The 17,033-nt window shown below is 46.0% G+C and overlaps 1 protein-coding gene across 2 annotated transcripts in view; it reads left to right on the plus strand.

Moving 5' to 3' along the window:
* The window catches only part of LOC140504166 (uncharacterized), a 67,058-nt gene that overhangs the window by 36,950 nt on the left and 13,075 nt on the right, over positions 1-17,033 (plus strand). The window contains exon 2 of one of the 2 annotated variants that reach the window (XM_072608788.1): positions 65-124. The exons of the other annotated variant lie outside the window; for it this stretch is intronic. Coding sequence (XP_072464889.1) covers positions 65-81 — 17 coding nt within the window. The 3' untranslated portion in view covers positions 82-124. The remainder of the gene's footprint in view (positions 1-64; positions 125-17,033) is intronic. 2 annotated transcript variants of the gene reach the window in all.

Here is a 17,033-nt window from a genome sequence, read left to right on the forward strand (position 1 = left end):
CTTCTATTTCCCACAGGTTCAATATAGCCACATTCACATTTTTGACATTTGCACTGTTTTCTAGGAATGCTACCCCTGTGAAAATTGAGGATATTTGGTGTATATGGACCTTTAAAGAAAACAGGTAGGTGCCAAGCAGTGATATCTTGGCACTGGTTGGTAGAGGAATTTTCCTCTGATGGTGAAATCATGGGAGGGAAGGAGAGAGTGAGGGAGCGTGTCACAGGGATAGCATGGGAAGGGAACTCAAAGGTCCTTTAGTCCAACTGCCTCATTTTAACAGAAAAGGAAACTGAGGTCCAGATTTGCTAACAGTCTATAGAGAGAAGTAGGTTTTGTACCTAGGTCTGTCTGACTGCACGTCCAGTTTTGTTCCCTTTAGGCTCCATTTTTTTCTACTAAAACTAGACTGTTGGGGTAGAAGGGAATCCCTTCATCTTCAGTGGGGCCAAGAGATGGGTCTTCCCATCTTGCTAGGGACTGCTTCCCTGGATATAGAATGCACCCCAATGACCTTCTCCGGGGAGGGCACCCACTGGGGCCCTCCAGGAGAGCAGATGCCTTGATTAGCGAAAATGGAGTTTCTCAGAAGGTTGCTGACTCATCATGTGTGCTACCCACCTCCCTATCAGCAACCACTCCCCTCCCTCCTTCCCTGGGCTGTCAAGACCCAGAAAAGAGGAAGTCTGCAGCCGTGGGTTGTCTGCCTGCCAGGGCATTTGACCTCTTTCACCTAACCCATCCAGTGGTCAGACTGGTTCCTCCCCTGCCTTCCTCCTCATCCTCGATAACTTTAGATGGCTAAGTGGAAGTGACCCTGGTGTCTTCCAGCCAAGCAGGGAAGTAAATGTTGGCTCTGGCTGCCCCTCCCTTCCTTCCCCCTCCTCCCCCCAGCACAGGCTGTCATTACCACCTGCCTAGACTATTACGGGAGCTTCCTAAGAGTCCAGCCCTTGTCTGCTCTCTCCCTCACCTTGCTTCCCCTCCCCCACCTTGTCGAAATTATCTGTCTGAAACATCCATCTGTTTCCAGCAATGATAATAATAGCTAGCATTTACAGAGTACAGGTTTTATGCCATTTGGTCCTTAGAAACCCCCCTGTGAAATAGCTGTTATTATTATCTCAGTTTTACAGATGAGGAAGCTGAGGCACAGAGCCATTGAGTCACTTGCCCAGGGTGACACAGCAGTGTCTGAGGCAAGATTTGAACCCAGGCCTTCCTGGCTACAACTCTGCCTCCCTCTTTGCACTCTGTTACCCAACTGAGGAGGTATAGCTGCAGTGAGAAATGAGGTGGGCTAAGTGTGGTGAACTGTATGGAGAGCCTTAAAAGCCAAGGAGAGGAGTTTGGGGTACAATAAATAATAAGGCATAGGACTAGAAGAATGAATGGCTGAATGAGCCTTTAGATGGTACAATGGATGAAGTCCTGGACTTGGAGGGAATAGATTAGCATTCTGCCACGGGCCCTTTATTCAACCAGGACCTTCCCTCTGTTAATTATTTCCAATTTGCCCTGAACATAGCTTGCTTTGTATAGATTTGTTTGCATGTTGTTTCCCCCACCCCATCAGATTGTGAGATCCTTGAGGGCAAAGACTGTCTTTTATCTCTTTTAGTGCTTAGCTCAGTGGCTGGCACATAGTAGGTTTCCTCATCTGTACAATGAGTAGAATCATAGTCCCCTCTCTTACTTTATGGATCATTTGAAAAGCTGTATAAATGCTAGTAGTGGTTAGTGGTAGTGATGATGATGATGACAGTGTGCCAGGCACTGTGCTAAGTGCCCAGGATACCAAGAAAGGCAAAAGACAGCCCCTATCCTCAAGGAGCTTGCTGTCTAAGAAAGGCTGACTTTGGTTTAACGTGAAGGAGCACTTTGTAAGAATGGGCGCTGTCTCACAGTGGCATGGTCTACTTTGGCAGGCAGTAGAGTGTTCCTCGCCTCTACCCCTGGGAAGAGTTCAACTTGGGTTTTAATTGGACCACAAGCATTTATCCAGCACCTACTATGTGGCAAGGTGTTGGGATTCAGAGGCATAGCAGGAAACATTCCCTGTCCTCAGCAAGCTTACCTTCTATTGGAGGAGACAAGTCAGATGTGTCAAGAGAAGTACAAGTTGGTTGGAGCGGGGGCAACATTTCATTGAGATCCAGAGGGTGAGTAGAATTTAATTAGGTGAAGGTGGCAGGGTAGGGTATTCCAGATATAAGGAGCAGCCCAAGAAAAAGGATATTTTTGTTTTGTTTTCCTAAATTAGAAAACCGTAAGTCATTGGAGTAGAAAATAGAATCTAGCAGTCAGTTCCCCGCTGACTGCCCCTTTGTTGAATGTGCGTTTCTTCTGGACAGATCTGTTCTATGGATGGAGGCTGGGAGGGATGAGCAGTCTCTCAGGAGCTCGGGCTTGGTCCCTCCCATCAGTGTAGTGGTATCTTGCGTTTGGGTGACCCTTTCTCCTTGGCTTTGGAAAAAGCTGGTCCTGATTATCTGGTTCCTCTGGTTGACCCTGAATCACGGCTGCCCTGTACTCTTCTACTGTGGAAGATGCCATAATCATCGTCTTCCCACTCTCTGGGCTTCATGGCTCCAGCAGAGGAAAGGTAGAAAACCAGGTGGCTCTAATCACTTGATGAAACATGGCATTGGGAACGCTCTTGTGCAGGAAAGAGTTGACTGCTCTTTGTGGAGGGGGCCTATAGTGCAGTGTTTTTATGAACATCTGTTATGATGGAGTCAAGTGCGAGAAAGGACCTCCCAGGTCATTTAGCCTGGCCCTACAAGCCTCGGGAGTCTCTAGGTTATATAGGTACGTAAATTCTAATATGGCATGAGATTCTGAAGTTAAGTGACTTCCTAGATGATGCAATGTGTCAGAAGTTGGATTGGAATCCATGCTTCCTTGATTCCAATACTCTAACCATTTGGCTACCCTGCCCCTGTTCTGTGACTCTCCTTCCTTTCTTCTTTTTCCCTCTCTCTTTCCCCCACCTTTCTCCCCCATTAAAAGCAGAGTTGAGCCCAAATAGACACTGGAGGTGGCTGATGATGGAAGGAGGTAGACTTCATAGCCCTCCTGGTCACTGTTCAGGAATCTGTGCTGAGGCTGCTGGGGGAGGAAGGTCTGATTAGCTGGTCTCTGGGTCTTCCAGAAGGCAGGAAGGGGTCTGGGCAGGGGGCTGGGTGAAGAAGTAGGAAAGCAGAATTGAATATGCATGGTGAGGGGGGTGCATCCAGACAACTTTGCCTGCTCAGAGGGAGTGATTGCAACATCATCTTTGCTTTCCCAGAAGGAAAACTGCTGAAAGGTAAAGCTTTTCTTGAGTGATGTTGAAATAACTTCCTAACTGACCTTCCCCCACCTACCCAGCCGCTGCCCCCACAGGCAAGCCTCCCTGTCTGCTTCCTCTCTAATTCTCTCCTTTTCCCTCCCTTCTTGGCTGCAACCTTAGACTTTGAGCATGGAGGGGTTTTCCTTCATTTCAAAGTTTAGTCTGGTTTGGTTGAATTTGAAAGACCCATTGGCACCAAATCCAAACACAGAAATCCCCCTTGATGTGCAGTTATGTACAGTGTATCTGAGGCAGTTAGGCTTCTTTCTTAGGATAGAGGGGGTGGGGAAGGAGTTCTTGTCTTTTCCCACACTTATTGGGGCAGGGGGAGAGTCATTGCTTCTACCATCTCTCTTAGAAGTGAAGCCAGAAACACAGACCAAATTTAATTCAATTCAGCATTGACTAAGGGCCTGTGATATTCCAAGCACTGTGTTCCATGCTGGGGGATATACAGCTCAAAATGAAATAAGCCCTACCCTCTAGAATCTTAAATTCTACGAGACTAGGATATAAAATATACCCAGATAAATCTGAGGCTTTATACAGTGTGAATTCAAGAGGAGGAGAAAGTATTAACAATTGGGAGTGAGGGAAAAGGTCAAGAAAGTCAAACATAAAACTGAATTGTGCTTTGAAAGTATTTCAAAATATTAGAAGAAATGGAGCTGAGAAGGGAAGTATGAACATGTGAACTATAAAGCTTTGGTTATGTCCTAGCCTTTGATTTGGTCCCAAGGACACTCTTGGCAAAGGGGCAGAATGGGCTTGTGTAACAGAGAGCAGTGAGGAACTATGGGGTCTTTTCTCTACTGTGTGTTATCCCTCTTCTAAAAAGGGCCCACATTAGGCAATAAGAAATGAATGCTGAGGAACATCAGTCTAAAAGTAGAAGACATTCCAGGAAAACAGGGCTGAGTTGGGTGGGGCAGTGACTTGCCCGAGGATCTGAGCCCAGGTCCCTTCAATTCCAGAACCAGTGGTCTTTCCAAGAGAAGCACTGGAAGATTTGCATGAACTGATGCAGAGTAAAAAAGTAGAACCAAGAGAATACTCTTAATAGCTCTAACAATGTTGATGAAAAGATAATTAAAAGGAAATGGGACTTGGAGAAACTGGAAAAAAATCAATGAAGGCCCCAGAGACCAGTTAATAAAACCTATTTCCTCTATCCCCATTCATAGTAGAGAAGGGGGAGCCTACTGGGAAAGAGCAGTGTATATTGTTCTTGTATTGGAAAATTTTTGCTTAATCATTTTTCTTTGGCACAAGGGGAGAATTCAGTTTTGGGGGTGAAATGATTGTGATGTAAAAACAAAAGGCATCAAAGAAACTTTTTTAAAGGGCTATGCACAGCTGGAGGAATTATAGCAGGGATAGATGGATTGGCCCTCATACAGTCATACTTTGACTAGCAGTGGTCTATATTTACAAGATGAGCAGCTAGAGATATGGTCCTAGGCCTGGAATGAGGACAACTTGAGTTCAAATCTAACCTCCAACACTTACTAGCTGTGTAACCCTGAGCAAGTCACTTCACTCTGTTTGCCTCAGTTTTCTCATCTGTAATATGAGCTGGAGAAGGAAAAAGCAAACCACTCCAGTATCTTTGCTAAGAAAATCCCAAAAATGGGGTCACAAAGAGTCAGACAGTACTGAGAAGTGACTTAGCAACAATATTTTTTACAAGACAGTGTCTGGAATTAGGGGCGTAGTCCCCACTAATGGCACAGACAAAACTCGGTGACCAACAGAAGGGTCTGACCAGTTTTCCTGGTATACAGACAAACAGAGTTAAGCACAAGCTTCCGAGTCTAGCTGCGTGAACATCTGGATTTTCTTTGACTTCTCTCCCCTCTCATTTTTAGCATCAAAGGGATGCTCAAAAATGAGCAGCCCCTTCCCACTTTGCTCTGTAAAGTCCTTGACCAAATTGTTCAAGGCTTCCTTTGCCAGCTAAGTAGCCATTTGACCTTGGACAAACTTTCTCTTTTCTTGACCTCTTTTGTGCTTCGATCCAAGGCCTTTATAGATATAATCCCCGCTCCGTTGAGATGACCTCTCCTTAATAATGAAGAAAGATAGTTGAGCCAAAAGTAGTCCAACTATGGACCTTTGCAGACAGTGTGTATATAACCTTCTGCCCCTGTATTCCCCCACCTGCCCCTCTAAGGAAAAGAGGCATCTTTTCTTTATTTTTGTAAGGAAGCCTTGGGTTTCCAAGGGTTCTTCCTCAGTGGATTTCCTGGCTGTCAGTGGTTCTAAGAAATCTGCTGAGTGCAGACAGGACTGTCCTAGGGATGTGGATGAACTTTTGGATAGAAATCATCTATCTGAGAAGTAACTTGGTACTGTGGAAACAGCACCAGTCTTGGATTTGCTTGTGCAACTTTGATTATGTGTTTACTTTGTACCTGGCACTGGGGAATACAAAGACACCCCTCCCCTCAAAAAAACCTCCCACACCCCAGGTCCTTCCCCCAAGGAGCTTATAGTCCCGTGAGAGTCAGAAGGCCTGAGTTGAGTTTGAGCCACAACTGTTCTGTTTATATCGTATTGGATAGGTAAAATCTTTCTGGGCATGCCTTCCTCTCTTAAATGGAGGAGTAGGACCAGATGACTTCTGAGGTCCCTTCCAGTGCTAATGGTTTTGAGATTTGGTAGTCCCCCAGGGAACTAGGGATCTTCTTGTCTTCTCCGAGCTCACCTCACACCTTTCCTGAGTACCTAAGGTTTTTCACTTCATCATGATGATGAATGATTCTGTGTCACCCCAGACACCGCTGTTGGTACTGACTTGGTTCCTGGAATTGGCTGACTTTAGCCATGATCACCCCTGCCTCACTCTCTGAACAGATCATTAGTGGAATTTTCTTGGAAGGGGTAGGGATGATGATGTTGGATATGAAGAATATGCTTCTCTTGGAGTCTCATCTCTTTGTGTCTAAGAACAGTAGTATGGTGGGAGAGGTTAAGAGACCCCTGGGCTTATAGTGAGAAGGTACTAGGAGGGAAAGAAAATAAATTTTTGATCACAGAAACAATGCAGTTTTTAAAAAAATTTACATGTTAATTTGGGGGAGAGGACAGTGGCTATGGGGAGAGAGGGAGTTGGGACCTGACCTGTGTTTTCATCTTTACAGAGACTGCCAGTTAGGAAATCCCCCCCAATAGTGCCCACCAGCTTCTGCTTTGCATCTTAACCTTAGAGAGTTTTGAGGGTCATTGAGAGAGGGTGACTCACTCAGGGTATGACAGCCAGGATGTGTCAGAAGTAAGACTTCAACATAATTGGGAACTGATAGTTCTAAATTGCTCTAAAGCTTTTGAAGCTGGGGGGTGGGTGGGGGTGGGGGGTTGTGCTTTAGAGATATTCTCATTTGAGCCTCCCAACCACATGGTGAAGTGAAGATTTTTAAAGATGTTATGATACCCATTTTGCAGGTAGAACAACTGAGGTTCTCAGAGATACCACAGTAAATTGCTTCACGTCATAAAGGGAGTGGGTCTTTCTGACTCATTATGGTATAATGAGAATACTTGTTCTGAAATCAGAGAACTTGAGTTTAAGTTCTGTCTGAGTTATTTACTCCCTCTTTGACCATGGGCACATCACTTCAATTTCCTGGGCTCAGTTCTTCATCTGTAAAAGGAAGGCAGTTGCCTTCTAGAGTTGCCTGTAGACATATGGTCTTCTAGGTCCTAATCTGCCTCTCTGACTTTAGAGTTAGCATTATTATTTGTTATTGGTAATCGTACCTTCTGTCATACTTGATTTCCCTGGTTGTTGATATCTTGTTCAGATTATCATTGTGTGTGTGCATGTGTATGTGTGTGTTTTCACATACTTTTTACTACTCCCTCTTTCCTGTCCCTTGGAATCCCAGACTCTACTCTGCCCTCTGTGTGCCAGGCATTTTACCTCTGCCCTAGAGATAACCAAGACAGGAATGAAACAGCATCTGCCTTCTAGAAACTGATGTTCTAATGGACGAAACAATTTGTCCATAGGTAGGAATGGACAAAACACATCACCATAATTATGGCTGATGTTTACACAGCGACTTTAAGGTTTTTGACGTCCCTTAGGTATCTTTCCCACTTTGGCCACTCTGGGAGGTAGGTGACATCCTTACCATGCCCATTTCACAACTATGGAAACTCAGTGAGAGAGGTTAAGTGACACTGAGGTCTTAGGTCCTCAGTGTCTGAAACAAGATGGAAACACACTCTAGGTCTACAAATCCATTAGCTGGCCATTTAGGCACTGCCTGGTACCTGCCACCCCTTCTTGGTGCTGTACCTACCTGAAAGGCCTGTGACTGCATGGGCCCCCAGTGAGGAATCTCTTTTATTTGCTTCAAGTGAGTACCTTTTCTACAATGAAGGGTCTCCAAATGGTGCCCAAGGCATTGAAAAGTTAAGTGACTCACCTAAGGTCATACATGGTATGCGTTGCAGACAAGACTAGAACCCAGGTCTTTCCAACACCAAGGCCAACTCTGTCCATTATTTCACATTGCCCCCCTCTCTCAAATTACCTTGCTTATATTTTCCATGAGAGGCATTACCTACTGAGTGGTGGGTAGCAGGGATGGCCTCACATGGCCTTGAGTCTAGCACGGAAGGAAGCAAGGGAATCTGAGGCAGAGATGGAAAAGGAGTGCATCCCAGATAGGGGAAAATGACCTGTGCAAAGGTCAGAAGGTGGGAGAGGAGATATCTTGACATAACTTCTGTTCTGTGCTTAGCAAACCTTAGTATAAATGCTCCTTCTCTCCCTCCTCCCCCTCTCCATTTCTTCCCCCCTCCTCTTTACTTCCCTCCCTCCCCCTGTTGAGTACCAGTAGGTACTTTATAAAATGCTCCTTAGATCATATTATGAAATGGGATTCTGTTGTTTTATTGTATTTTATGATCTCTTCACTTTTTCTAAGTTCACTGCCCTTTCTCTCTGCCTCTTCTAGGTACATTTTAAAAACAAAGGCCATTGTAGTATCATCTTTGGCCCCTCTTTCTTGGAAAGTGTAGGCTGCTTGCCTGCTCAGCTCCCATCCTGACCTCTGGATGCCTACCAGATCTGGTGGGTAGCTCTCTGTAAAAGGCCTAAAAAGATTTTGCAGTGGGGCCTCTGCGGGTACCCCTTTCATTTCTCCGATGTCTCCTAAAGTTGTAAGAAATGCAGCTGTGCAATGTAAATAGAAATCCATTAGCTGACTGTTTATAGGCATCTCCAGTTCCTGTCCGGAAACCAGAGGTTGATGACTGACCGCCATATCCCTAACCCTCCCTTTTTGCTCCCTAGTTAGTTTGCTGCTAATGAGTCAGCAGTAAAGACTCACCTTGGTCTACCTTCACTTAAAAGAGGGATTCAGATACAAAGCCAGAACTGTACTGGCACTCTGGGGGAAGGGAAGGAAAGAGAATAAGTTTTTATTAAGCTCTGTGGGCCAGATACTGTGCTATGGGCTTTTTACAAATACTATATCATTTTTGAGCCTTTAAAAACAATCCTTGGAGGTAGGTGCTATTATTATCCCCATTTTACAGATGAGGAAACTGAGGCAAGCAGTTAAGTGACTTGCCCAGGAAGTTCCAGAGACTGAATTTGCACTTAGGTCTTCCTAATAATTCCAGGCCTGGTACATTTTGCCATGGTGTAACATAATTAGATCGGTGTTTTAGGCTTATCCCTCTGGCAGCTGAGTATGGGATAGATTGGGCAGGGGAGAAACGGGAGGCAGGGAGGCTGGTTAGGAGGTCACTGTAGTAGTCTAAGTGAGAGGTGATGCGGGTGTCAACTAAGGCATTGAATGAGTGGAGAAGAGAAAACTGCTCACTGCTTCTCCAGAATAAGCCTTGTGTTTTCTTACATTTGGATGATGACAGGCCCTTCACTGGGCAGGATACCTCCCTAACGTTGAGAGAGAAATAGAAAACAAAGCTCTATTAGCGAACCCTGAATCATCCCATGAAGCCCCCAAGACCTGAAACTTCCCATGATGCTGTGGCCCCCCCCTTCTCATCCCCACACATATTACCTTGTGCTTCCCATGTGGCTCTAATATACAAATAACCACAGAGCCATAGGAGACAGGCAGATGAGGCTTTTTTTTTCTTCCCTTTTAGATTACAAGCCCTTTGAGAGGAGGATTGTTCGGATGCTTTTTGCATTCATGGTTCAGCCTTCTCCTTATATACTCTTCCTTCCCACCCTTCCCTTTTTCAAAGAAAAACAGCTAAGCAGACAAAACTTATATTGACAATTAAGTCTGGTAGTGTATACGACATTCCTTACCAGTAGTCCACCCCTTCTCTCTAGAGCAGAAGAAAATGTGCTTCATCATCTCTTCTCACGCAGGGACATTAGAACTCTGCAGCATCCATCTGCCTTTTCGGGGCATTTTCATGATCACTGGTGGCTGTTGTGCTTTCTTCTCCTGGTTCTGCCCTCCTTGCCCAGTACCCGGCTGTGTGTCCTCTGGGTTTCCCTCAATCCTTCACATTCTTTATTTCACAAGGCTCAACAATTATGTCCCACTGTGTCTGAATGTTGGCTCTCTCATTGGATTGTAAACTCCTTGACATCAGGGTCTGTCTTTTGCCTTTTTTTGTATCCCTAGCCCTTAGCACCCATTGTGGGTGCTTTATAAATGTTTACTGACTGAAGTGCTATGTAAATGTCTGGCAGGTGGGGGCCTATGGGTATGAGATATCACATGCACCATCACATAAAGTGACACAGGTGAGGTATTGGTTTGGCTGAGCTACTTTTTTCTTTCTCGTTTTAAATCTTTATTGCAGAGGATGACCTAGGGGAGAGGGTAATGTTTGAGAAGTAGTGAAATAGTATAATATAGAATCACAATATTGTGACATAAAAGCAAAAGCTATCAGCAAAAATAACAAAAAAGCTATCCACAGAATGTGGTTCATACTCAGAGGCTTTTTCGATATTTCTGGGTCCTCTTTCACCCCAGGGCCTCCTTGTCCTGGCAGACCTGGTAGACCAAGGGGTATTGTTAGCCTGCTGACAATAACACAGCTGGGAGTGGGGTTCCTACCAAATTCTTCTTAATAAAGAGAGGTCCTGGGGGGATGTGGGGTGCTCCTAGGCCTGCATCTTTGTGGCAATAGGACCTAAAGTCCTCCTCGGGTCCTCCTGCTCCATTATTGAGGGTCGGATTGTAGGGGTTTTTCCTGCATCCCTCCTCACCCCTCAACCTCCTGCTAGAGCCTGGTAGTATCACCCGCAGCCTTCTGCATCTAGCAGCCCAGCCCCTTGCCCTCCCATCTGCCAGCTGCCCACCTTTCTCTTTTCCCAAGCTACCACTGTTTTATTTTTTTAAAGAAAAAGACCACCCCCAATATCCAACCTTCCAGGGTCTCCCTGCCAGGGAAAACCCTTATTGTCAGGAGAGAAGAGGGAAGGAGAAGCTGCTCCCCTTGGCTTGACTTGTAGGAAATGTCTTCTGCCATCTGAGTCTTAATTCTGTTCCCAAGAGCATCTCATCCCCCTTTGACTTGACGTCTCCTTGGGAACTAACTGGGTCCAGTCCCTTTCCTGAGTGGGCTCTCAGCTCCCGAGGGAGCTCTTTAGGGCCTGTGACTCATCCCTCAGAGATCAGAAGAATACTTTCTAGGAGCCTGGGCTACTGTGCCTGCTCCCCCAGGTGCCTCCTGGGACTTGGGACTCCCCCTGAGGCAGCCATCTGGAACTCCCTGCCTGGAAAAGACTGATATTCATTCATTTCTCTCTGGGTATGAGGGGGTAGGAGTGTTTCTCCCTCTCTATGTCTTTCATCCACTTGGGGCTTGTTTGGGTAGAGATGGAGGGGAGGGGAAAGGGCTAGGAAACCAGGGGGTAACTTGAGACGTTGCTATGCTGGCTGGTAAATTTGTGTGAAGTCAAATGACTGACCGGGCTTGAGGGAAGAGGAAATTAGGTGGGTGGCTCTGGCCCCAGTAGTAGAGGGCTGGGGAGACTGGCCCCTGATGAATGAATGACTAATCATATGGGTAACCCAGAGGAGGTTGTAGGCACCTTGGAGAAGGACCACTAGAACTCATTTAACCTCTTCCTTCCCAGGAGACACAGTCCCCTATCAGTACCCCTTTTATAAAAATTATTTTGGAGGGACAGGAACTGCTGATTGTCAACCCAGATATCAGAGGGAAGGAGAGAATTCTTCTTGCTCTGGTCTACCTCTCCCCACCTTTGTCTCCTAGGGCCCAGGTGGATTTCAGTGAAACCTGATGCCATGAGCTGATGCCCGTGGGCCCAAGGGGCCTAGGTGGAATGGGGATTTATTCATAAGTCACTCCCCTTCTCTTCATGGGAGGTGCCACCTTTCTCTGGCCAAGCAGAGAGAGTAGGAGGAGACCCCGCTTGGGCATCCTTCTGTACCTTAGGAGTTGGTGTCCCCAAGAGATGAGCACACAGCATGTCTCCTGGTGAGGAGTAGAGGGGGATCTAGGAATCCTTTGATGTTTGGATTTTGCAAGGGGAGGGGATAACGATGGGAAAACTAATGAATATAATTTAGAGAATTAATCCATGAGATTGTGAGCTCCTCTGGAGAGCTGCTACTGCTTTTGGCTCTCTTTGGATCCCCTGCCTTAGCACTGTATCTGGTATATAGTAGGTGCTTAATAGATGCTTACTGATTGACTCACAGAGTTTTTTTCTTTCCTTCTTGGCATGGAGTCACTCTGTAGTTTATAGGACTTGGCAGCAGGCATGGAGAGAGGAACTCAGCTCTGGGTTCGCTCCCACTGGCAGCCAGCCAGGCTGGTCATCCCAAAATGTTTCATAACTGCAGTGTGTTAATGAGTTTCCTTATGCTAATTTGCCCCCGGGGTGAGCTTCTCTTTCTTTCTCAGAGATGAAAATGAGGCAAAAGTGGCATTGGGGAATCTCCCCCACTTCTGCCAGGCTGAGCCAACTGAGAGTCCGCGTGAAAAAGTGAAGTCTTTCAGGAACCCAAAAGGTGCCCATCTGGGTAGAACATCTTCATGGTGTGCCACCCACGGGCGTCCATTCCTGTAAAGGAAGGAACGTTTCTACTTAGGCATTGATTCAGTGGCTCACTAACTCACTAACTAGAATGCCAATACTCCAATGTCTATTTGTTCTGGCTTTTTTGGGGGATTGGGAGTTGGGCCTTTCTTTATTTTCTTGGGATTGGAGTGTGGTTTCCCAAATCCTGGGGGAGGAGGGAGATGGAAATAGTGGCAAGGGTGGGATTTGGAGAACGGGCTGCTCCTAGCAGGACGTCGGTTCTGCAATCTCAATGCTGTCGTCAGGCTTTATTTAAAAAAAAAAAAAGAAAGAAAAGAGAAGAAAATTACCTTGTAATTGTTACCAGCAGCTAAGAGATGACTGTGCTCAGAGCTGGGCAGTGCTGGGGCGTGTGTGTGTTGCTTGTTTTTCTTTCTGTGGTAACCAAGGCCCTTTTTGCCTTAGCGGTGCTTCAGGCAGAGTCCAGGGCTGATCCAAGGACAGCCCAAGCCCTTTCTGGGAACTAGCCGGGTCCAGTCCCCTTCCTGAGGAATTGAATTTCCTTGGGAAAGTCCTTTTTCTTCCAGAGCCCTGTTTCCTCAGCCTTACTATAGCCTACCACCTTTTTTTTTTTCCCTTTTACTTTTAAATGTTAAAAAAATAAATTAGGCCCAAAGCTGGGATCAGTCAATCAGCATTTATTAAGTTCCTACTGTGTTCCAGGTCACATAGGCAAGATTTTCACCCAGGTCCTCTGACTCCACTGACTGCAGTTGAGGCACAGTCTCTACCCTGCCACATTGATTTTTCTCAGGGATTTGCTTATCAGATTAGCTTCAGAGTTCAGCTAGTCAACCCCCACCCCTATTTTACAGATGACAAAACTGAGTTACCAAGAGGGAAGGAGATTTCCCAGAGAAGGTTAGCATTGATGTATTTCAAAGGACCTTGTTGGGGTGGGCACTCCCTCCAATGGTGGAGACCCTTACAGTGTCTTAGAGTTGGAAGGGCCTTCCAAGGCCAACTGATCAACTTGTAACTGAACAGGAACCTCATTTTTCAGGACAGGTTTAAAGCAGCCAGGAAATGGTGAGAATGAGATGTCAGGAGAGAAGAGAAGAGGTTAGGATGATGAAAGACAGGTTTGGAGTTGAATACTAGGTAGGGAATGGGGACTCAATGAAGGTTTTTGAACAGAGTAGTGACAAAGTCAAAAATAGTACTGGAGAAAGATGCCAAGGGAAGATAGAGAGGAGGGGGGATAGAGGGATAGAGAAAAGGATAGAGGGATAGATGGATGAATGGATGGATAGAGAGAGTGGTGGATGGATAGATAGGCCAATAGATAGACAGACGGATAGATGGAGATACACACACACACACACACACACACACAAGTGGATAAATAGATGGATGCATAGATAGACTAATAGATGCAGGGATGGATAGAGAGGGGTTGATGGTGGATGGATGAATTAGATAGATAAATGAAGAAATAGAGGAGCCCTTATCATCATCATCATTATGGGATTAACAATATTGGTAAAGCACACAGGCTAACACATAGTGTGTACTTCATGAATGCTTTTTTCTTTCCTCCCTCTCTCCTCCCTTCCTTTCTCCCCATCACTCCTTGAAGGTCAGGCCGGGTTGGTTGAGGACAGAGAAGAGGGAAGGCCTGGCCTGTGAAGTACACACATCTTTCTCATCACAGCCTTCCACCATCCACAGCTGTTGCTCCCATTAGACTCCAGTGATTCATTGTTAGCACGTTTGGAGGGGAAAGGGTTTTCGTTACTCCAAGCGTCAGTCCCCATGGCTTGTTTTGTTGGCAGATCTCACTGCCTCAGCAGAAAAGTCACTTTTGATATGGGAACGGAAACTCTGGGCAGCATCAGAAATATGCAGTCTACACAGTGATCGGAGAAAGGAGAAGGGGGCAAAGGGGACAAGGTGCAAGGCGGTGCCTGCTGTCCGCACATGGGCCCACCTTTGTTCTGGTCACTGGAGAGGTCCCCGGAAATGAAATCCATCCCTGGTGCCACTTACAAAAATGTGAAAAGGGGAGAGCTTTCAATAGGGTCATATCTTTGTAGTCTGGGAGCGATCTAGGCCCCAGGGGCCAGGGATTGGGGCCAGGCTTGCCACGGAGCAGGGCGTGGATTCAAATGGCCTGCATTGCCTTTTTTTTTTTTTTTAACTGCAAAGGTAAACATTTTGCTGTTTTTAATTTTATGGAAAGTTAAACTTGTGGAGGAAATACCTTTCTAAATGTGGCCCATGTGATGTCACAGGCCGGCTATGCGGAGGCGTGTGCTGGATGATGGAGATCGCTAACCCTGATCTGCATCCGTGACCAGCATGACCCAGCCTGGCCCACAGTTTGGGCACCCGCAGCACCAGAGACAAGGCACCACCCTCAGCTAGCCTCTTTCCTTGGGCCTTGGCTTACCTGGCTTTTTGTTTGTGGTCATTTCCGGTGTCCCCTCCCATTTTGCCATGGTCAGTCTCTTCATTTTCCTCCCTGGTCATTCATCCCTTTTCTCCCCCAACTTGGACCTTGCCCAGATGAGCCCAGTTACTCTTCAGATACAAGTTGATCTAGATGAACCTTGGGTTCTCTTCTGACATGGAGATTCTAAGAAGTCCCTTCCCTGGGGATATGTCTCTAGATGCTGAGCCCTGGTCAGGATGACTTTTGTGATGGGGTATGCTTAGCCTTAGGGGCTGCACTAGCTCCGGGCCTGTCATACTTATAGCCTGTGTGACCATAGGCAGGGTACTTAACTCTCCTGAACCTCATTTTTAAAATAAGGGGTTTGGACCAAATGACCTTTAAGGACCTTTCCAATCCTAAATCTATACTCTTAAACCACTCATTCCCTTGGGCCTCAGTTTTCTTACCTGTAAAATGGGAGATGACTTGACTAGATGTCCTTTTAGTTGTGTGACCTCATGACCCTTAGCCTTGTGGCATACATATCTAGGGCATGCCTCCTTTTCTCCCATTTCTAAGCCCTGCCTGACTTGACCCTTTGGCATTATAGAACCAGCCATATGCTGAGATGATGATTCCCAGATGTAGCAGACCCCTGCCCCCTCTCCCTCATGGCTCAGTTCCCGGGGTCCATAAAGGAGAACAGCAGAGTGGGGGCAGATTGTTGGGAAGCGGTTTGAGGAGGGAGGTCTGTCCTCTCCAAGGGGTTTAATGAGCATTAATGTGCCCGGCACTATGCTAGGTATACAAAGGTAACACTAAACCATCCTAGCCTTCTCGGGCCTTCCACCGGCAGTGATGGAAGTCTCTCATTTTCCATAGTATTGAGATTTTCCTAAGCACTTGAATCTCTAATTCCCCTTATTCATCAGCGCCCAATATTTCCATCAGTTTGTGTCTTCCCTCTAAGCGCAGTCCATCCACACTTGCCTGTCCTCTGCCACTCCTGTCTACATCCTCCCTTTGGAGCATCAGAAAGGGTTCCCTCTGATAAGGCTTCTAGTAGGTAAATATAATAGCTTCTCCTTTTAGGGTTGCAAAGCAACTTTCCATATCCCATATATCTCATGCACAATAGCCCTGGAAGGAAGAGTTATTATTATGTTCATTTCACAGATGAGGAAACTGAGGTTTAGAAAAAATGAAGTAACTTTCTCAGTGTACGTAGAAGTAGTGAAGTGAGGTTTGAACCCAGGACATCTGGTTCCCAAGTCCCGCTTCATCTTGGAGTCTCCTTCTTTCTCTTCAAACATCATTTTCTACACAAAATCTTTTATCATCCTGCTCCCCCCTCCTTCCCCACACTACCTTGCATTGAAATTTCCTGTATTTATTTATTTGGAATTTATTCTCTCTCTTTCTGTTCTGTACCCATGTATGGTCCTTTCCACCAGCAGCCCTGCCATAGAGCGTAAGATCCTGGAGACCAACGATTGTCTCGTTCTTTTTGTATCCCCCAAACACAGTGCTTAGATGTAGTAGGCGCTTAATAAATACTTGCTGATTGTTTAATTTATCATGGGTTTCAATCAGACAATCAACTGGCACCTATTAAGTGCCTACTGTGTGCCAGACAGGCACCGTGCTAGGGGTGTCAAGAAGGGGGAGATGGAAGAAACTGTTTGGAACCACTGGGTCATAGATCCCCTTTGGTAGTCTGGGGAACCCTCTGGACCCCCTTTTCACTAAAACCCCATCTTCCACAGGAAGCCTTTCCCAACCCCTCTTAATTCTAGTGCCTTCCCTCTCTTTACTTCAGGCATTTTTCAGTCATGTCCAACTCTTCGTGACCCTATTTGGGGTTTTCTTGGTAGAGATATTGGAGAGGTTTGCCGTTTCCTTCTCCAGCTCATTTTATAGATGGGGAAACTGGGGCAAACAGGATGAAGTGACTTTCCCAGGGTCATACAGCTAGAAAGTGTCTGAGGACAGATTTGAACTCAGGAAGATGAATATTCCTGACTCTAGGCCATTCACTGAGCCACCTCGCTGCCCCTTCTGTTAATTATTCCCTAATTATCCTGTATATTTATATGTCCTATATTTATACTTATGTATATTTATCCTGTTTGTAAATGTTTATTTATTGTCTCCCCCATGAAACTGTTAAGCTGCTTCAGGTCAGGGACTGTCCCAATGCCAATCCCTCGCTTTTAGGTCAGTGGCACACAGTAGGTACTTAATAAATATTTGTTGGGTGA

The sequence above is a fragment of the Notamacropus eugenii genome, chromosome 5, assembly GCF_028372415.1.
Source record: "Notamacropus eugenii isolate mMacEug1 chromosome 5, mMacEug1.pri_v2, whole genome shotgun sequence".
Taxonomy (NCBI): Eukaryota; Metazoa; Chordata; class Mammalia; order Diprotodontia; family Macropodidae; genus Notamacropus; species Notamacropus eugenii.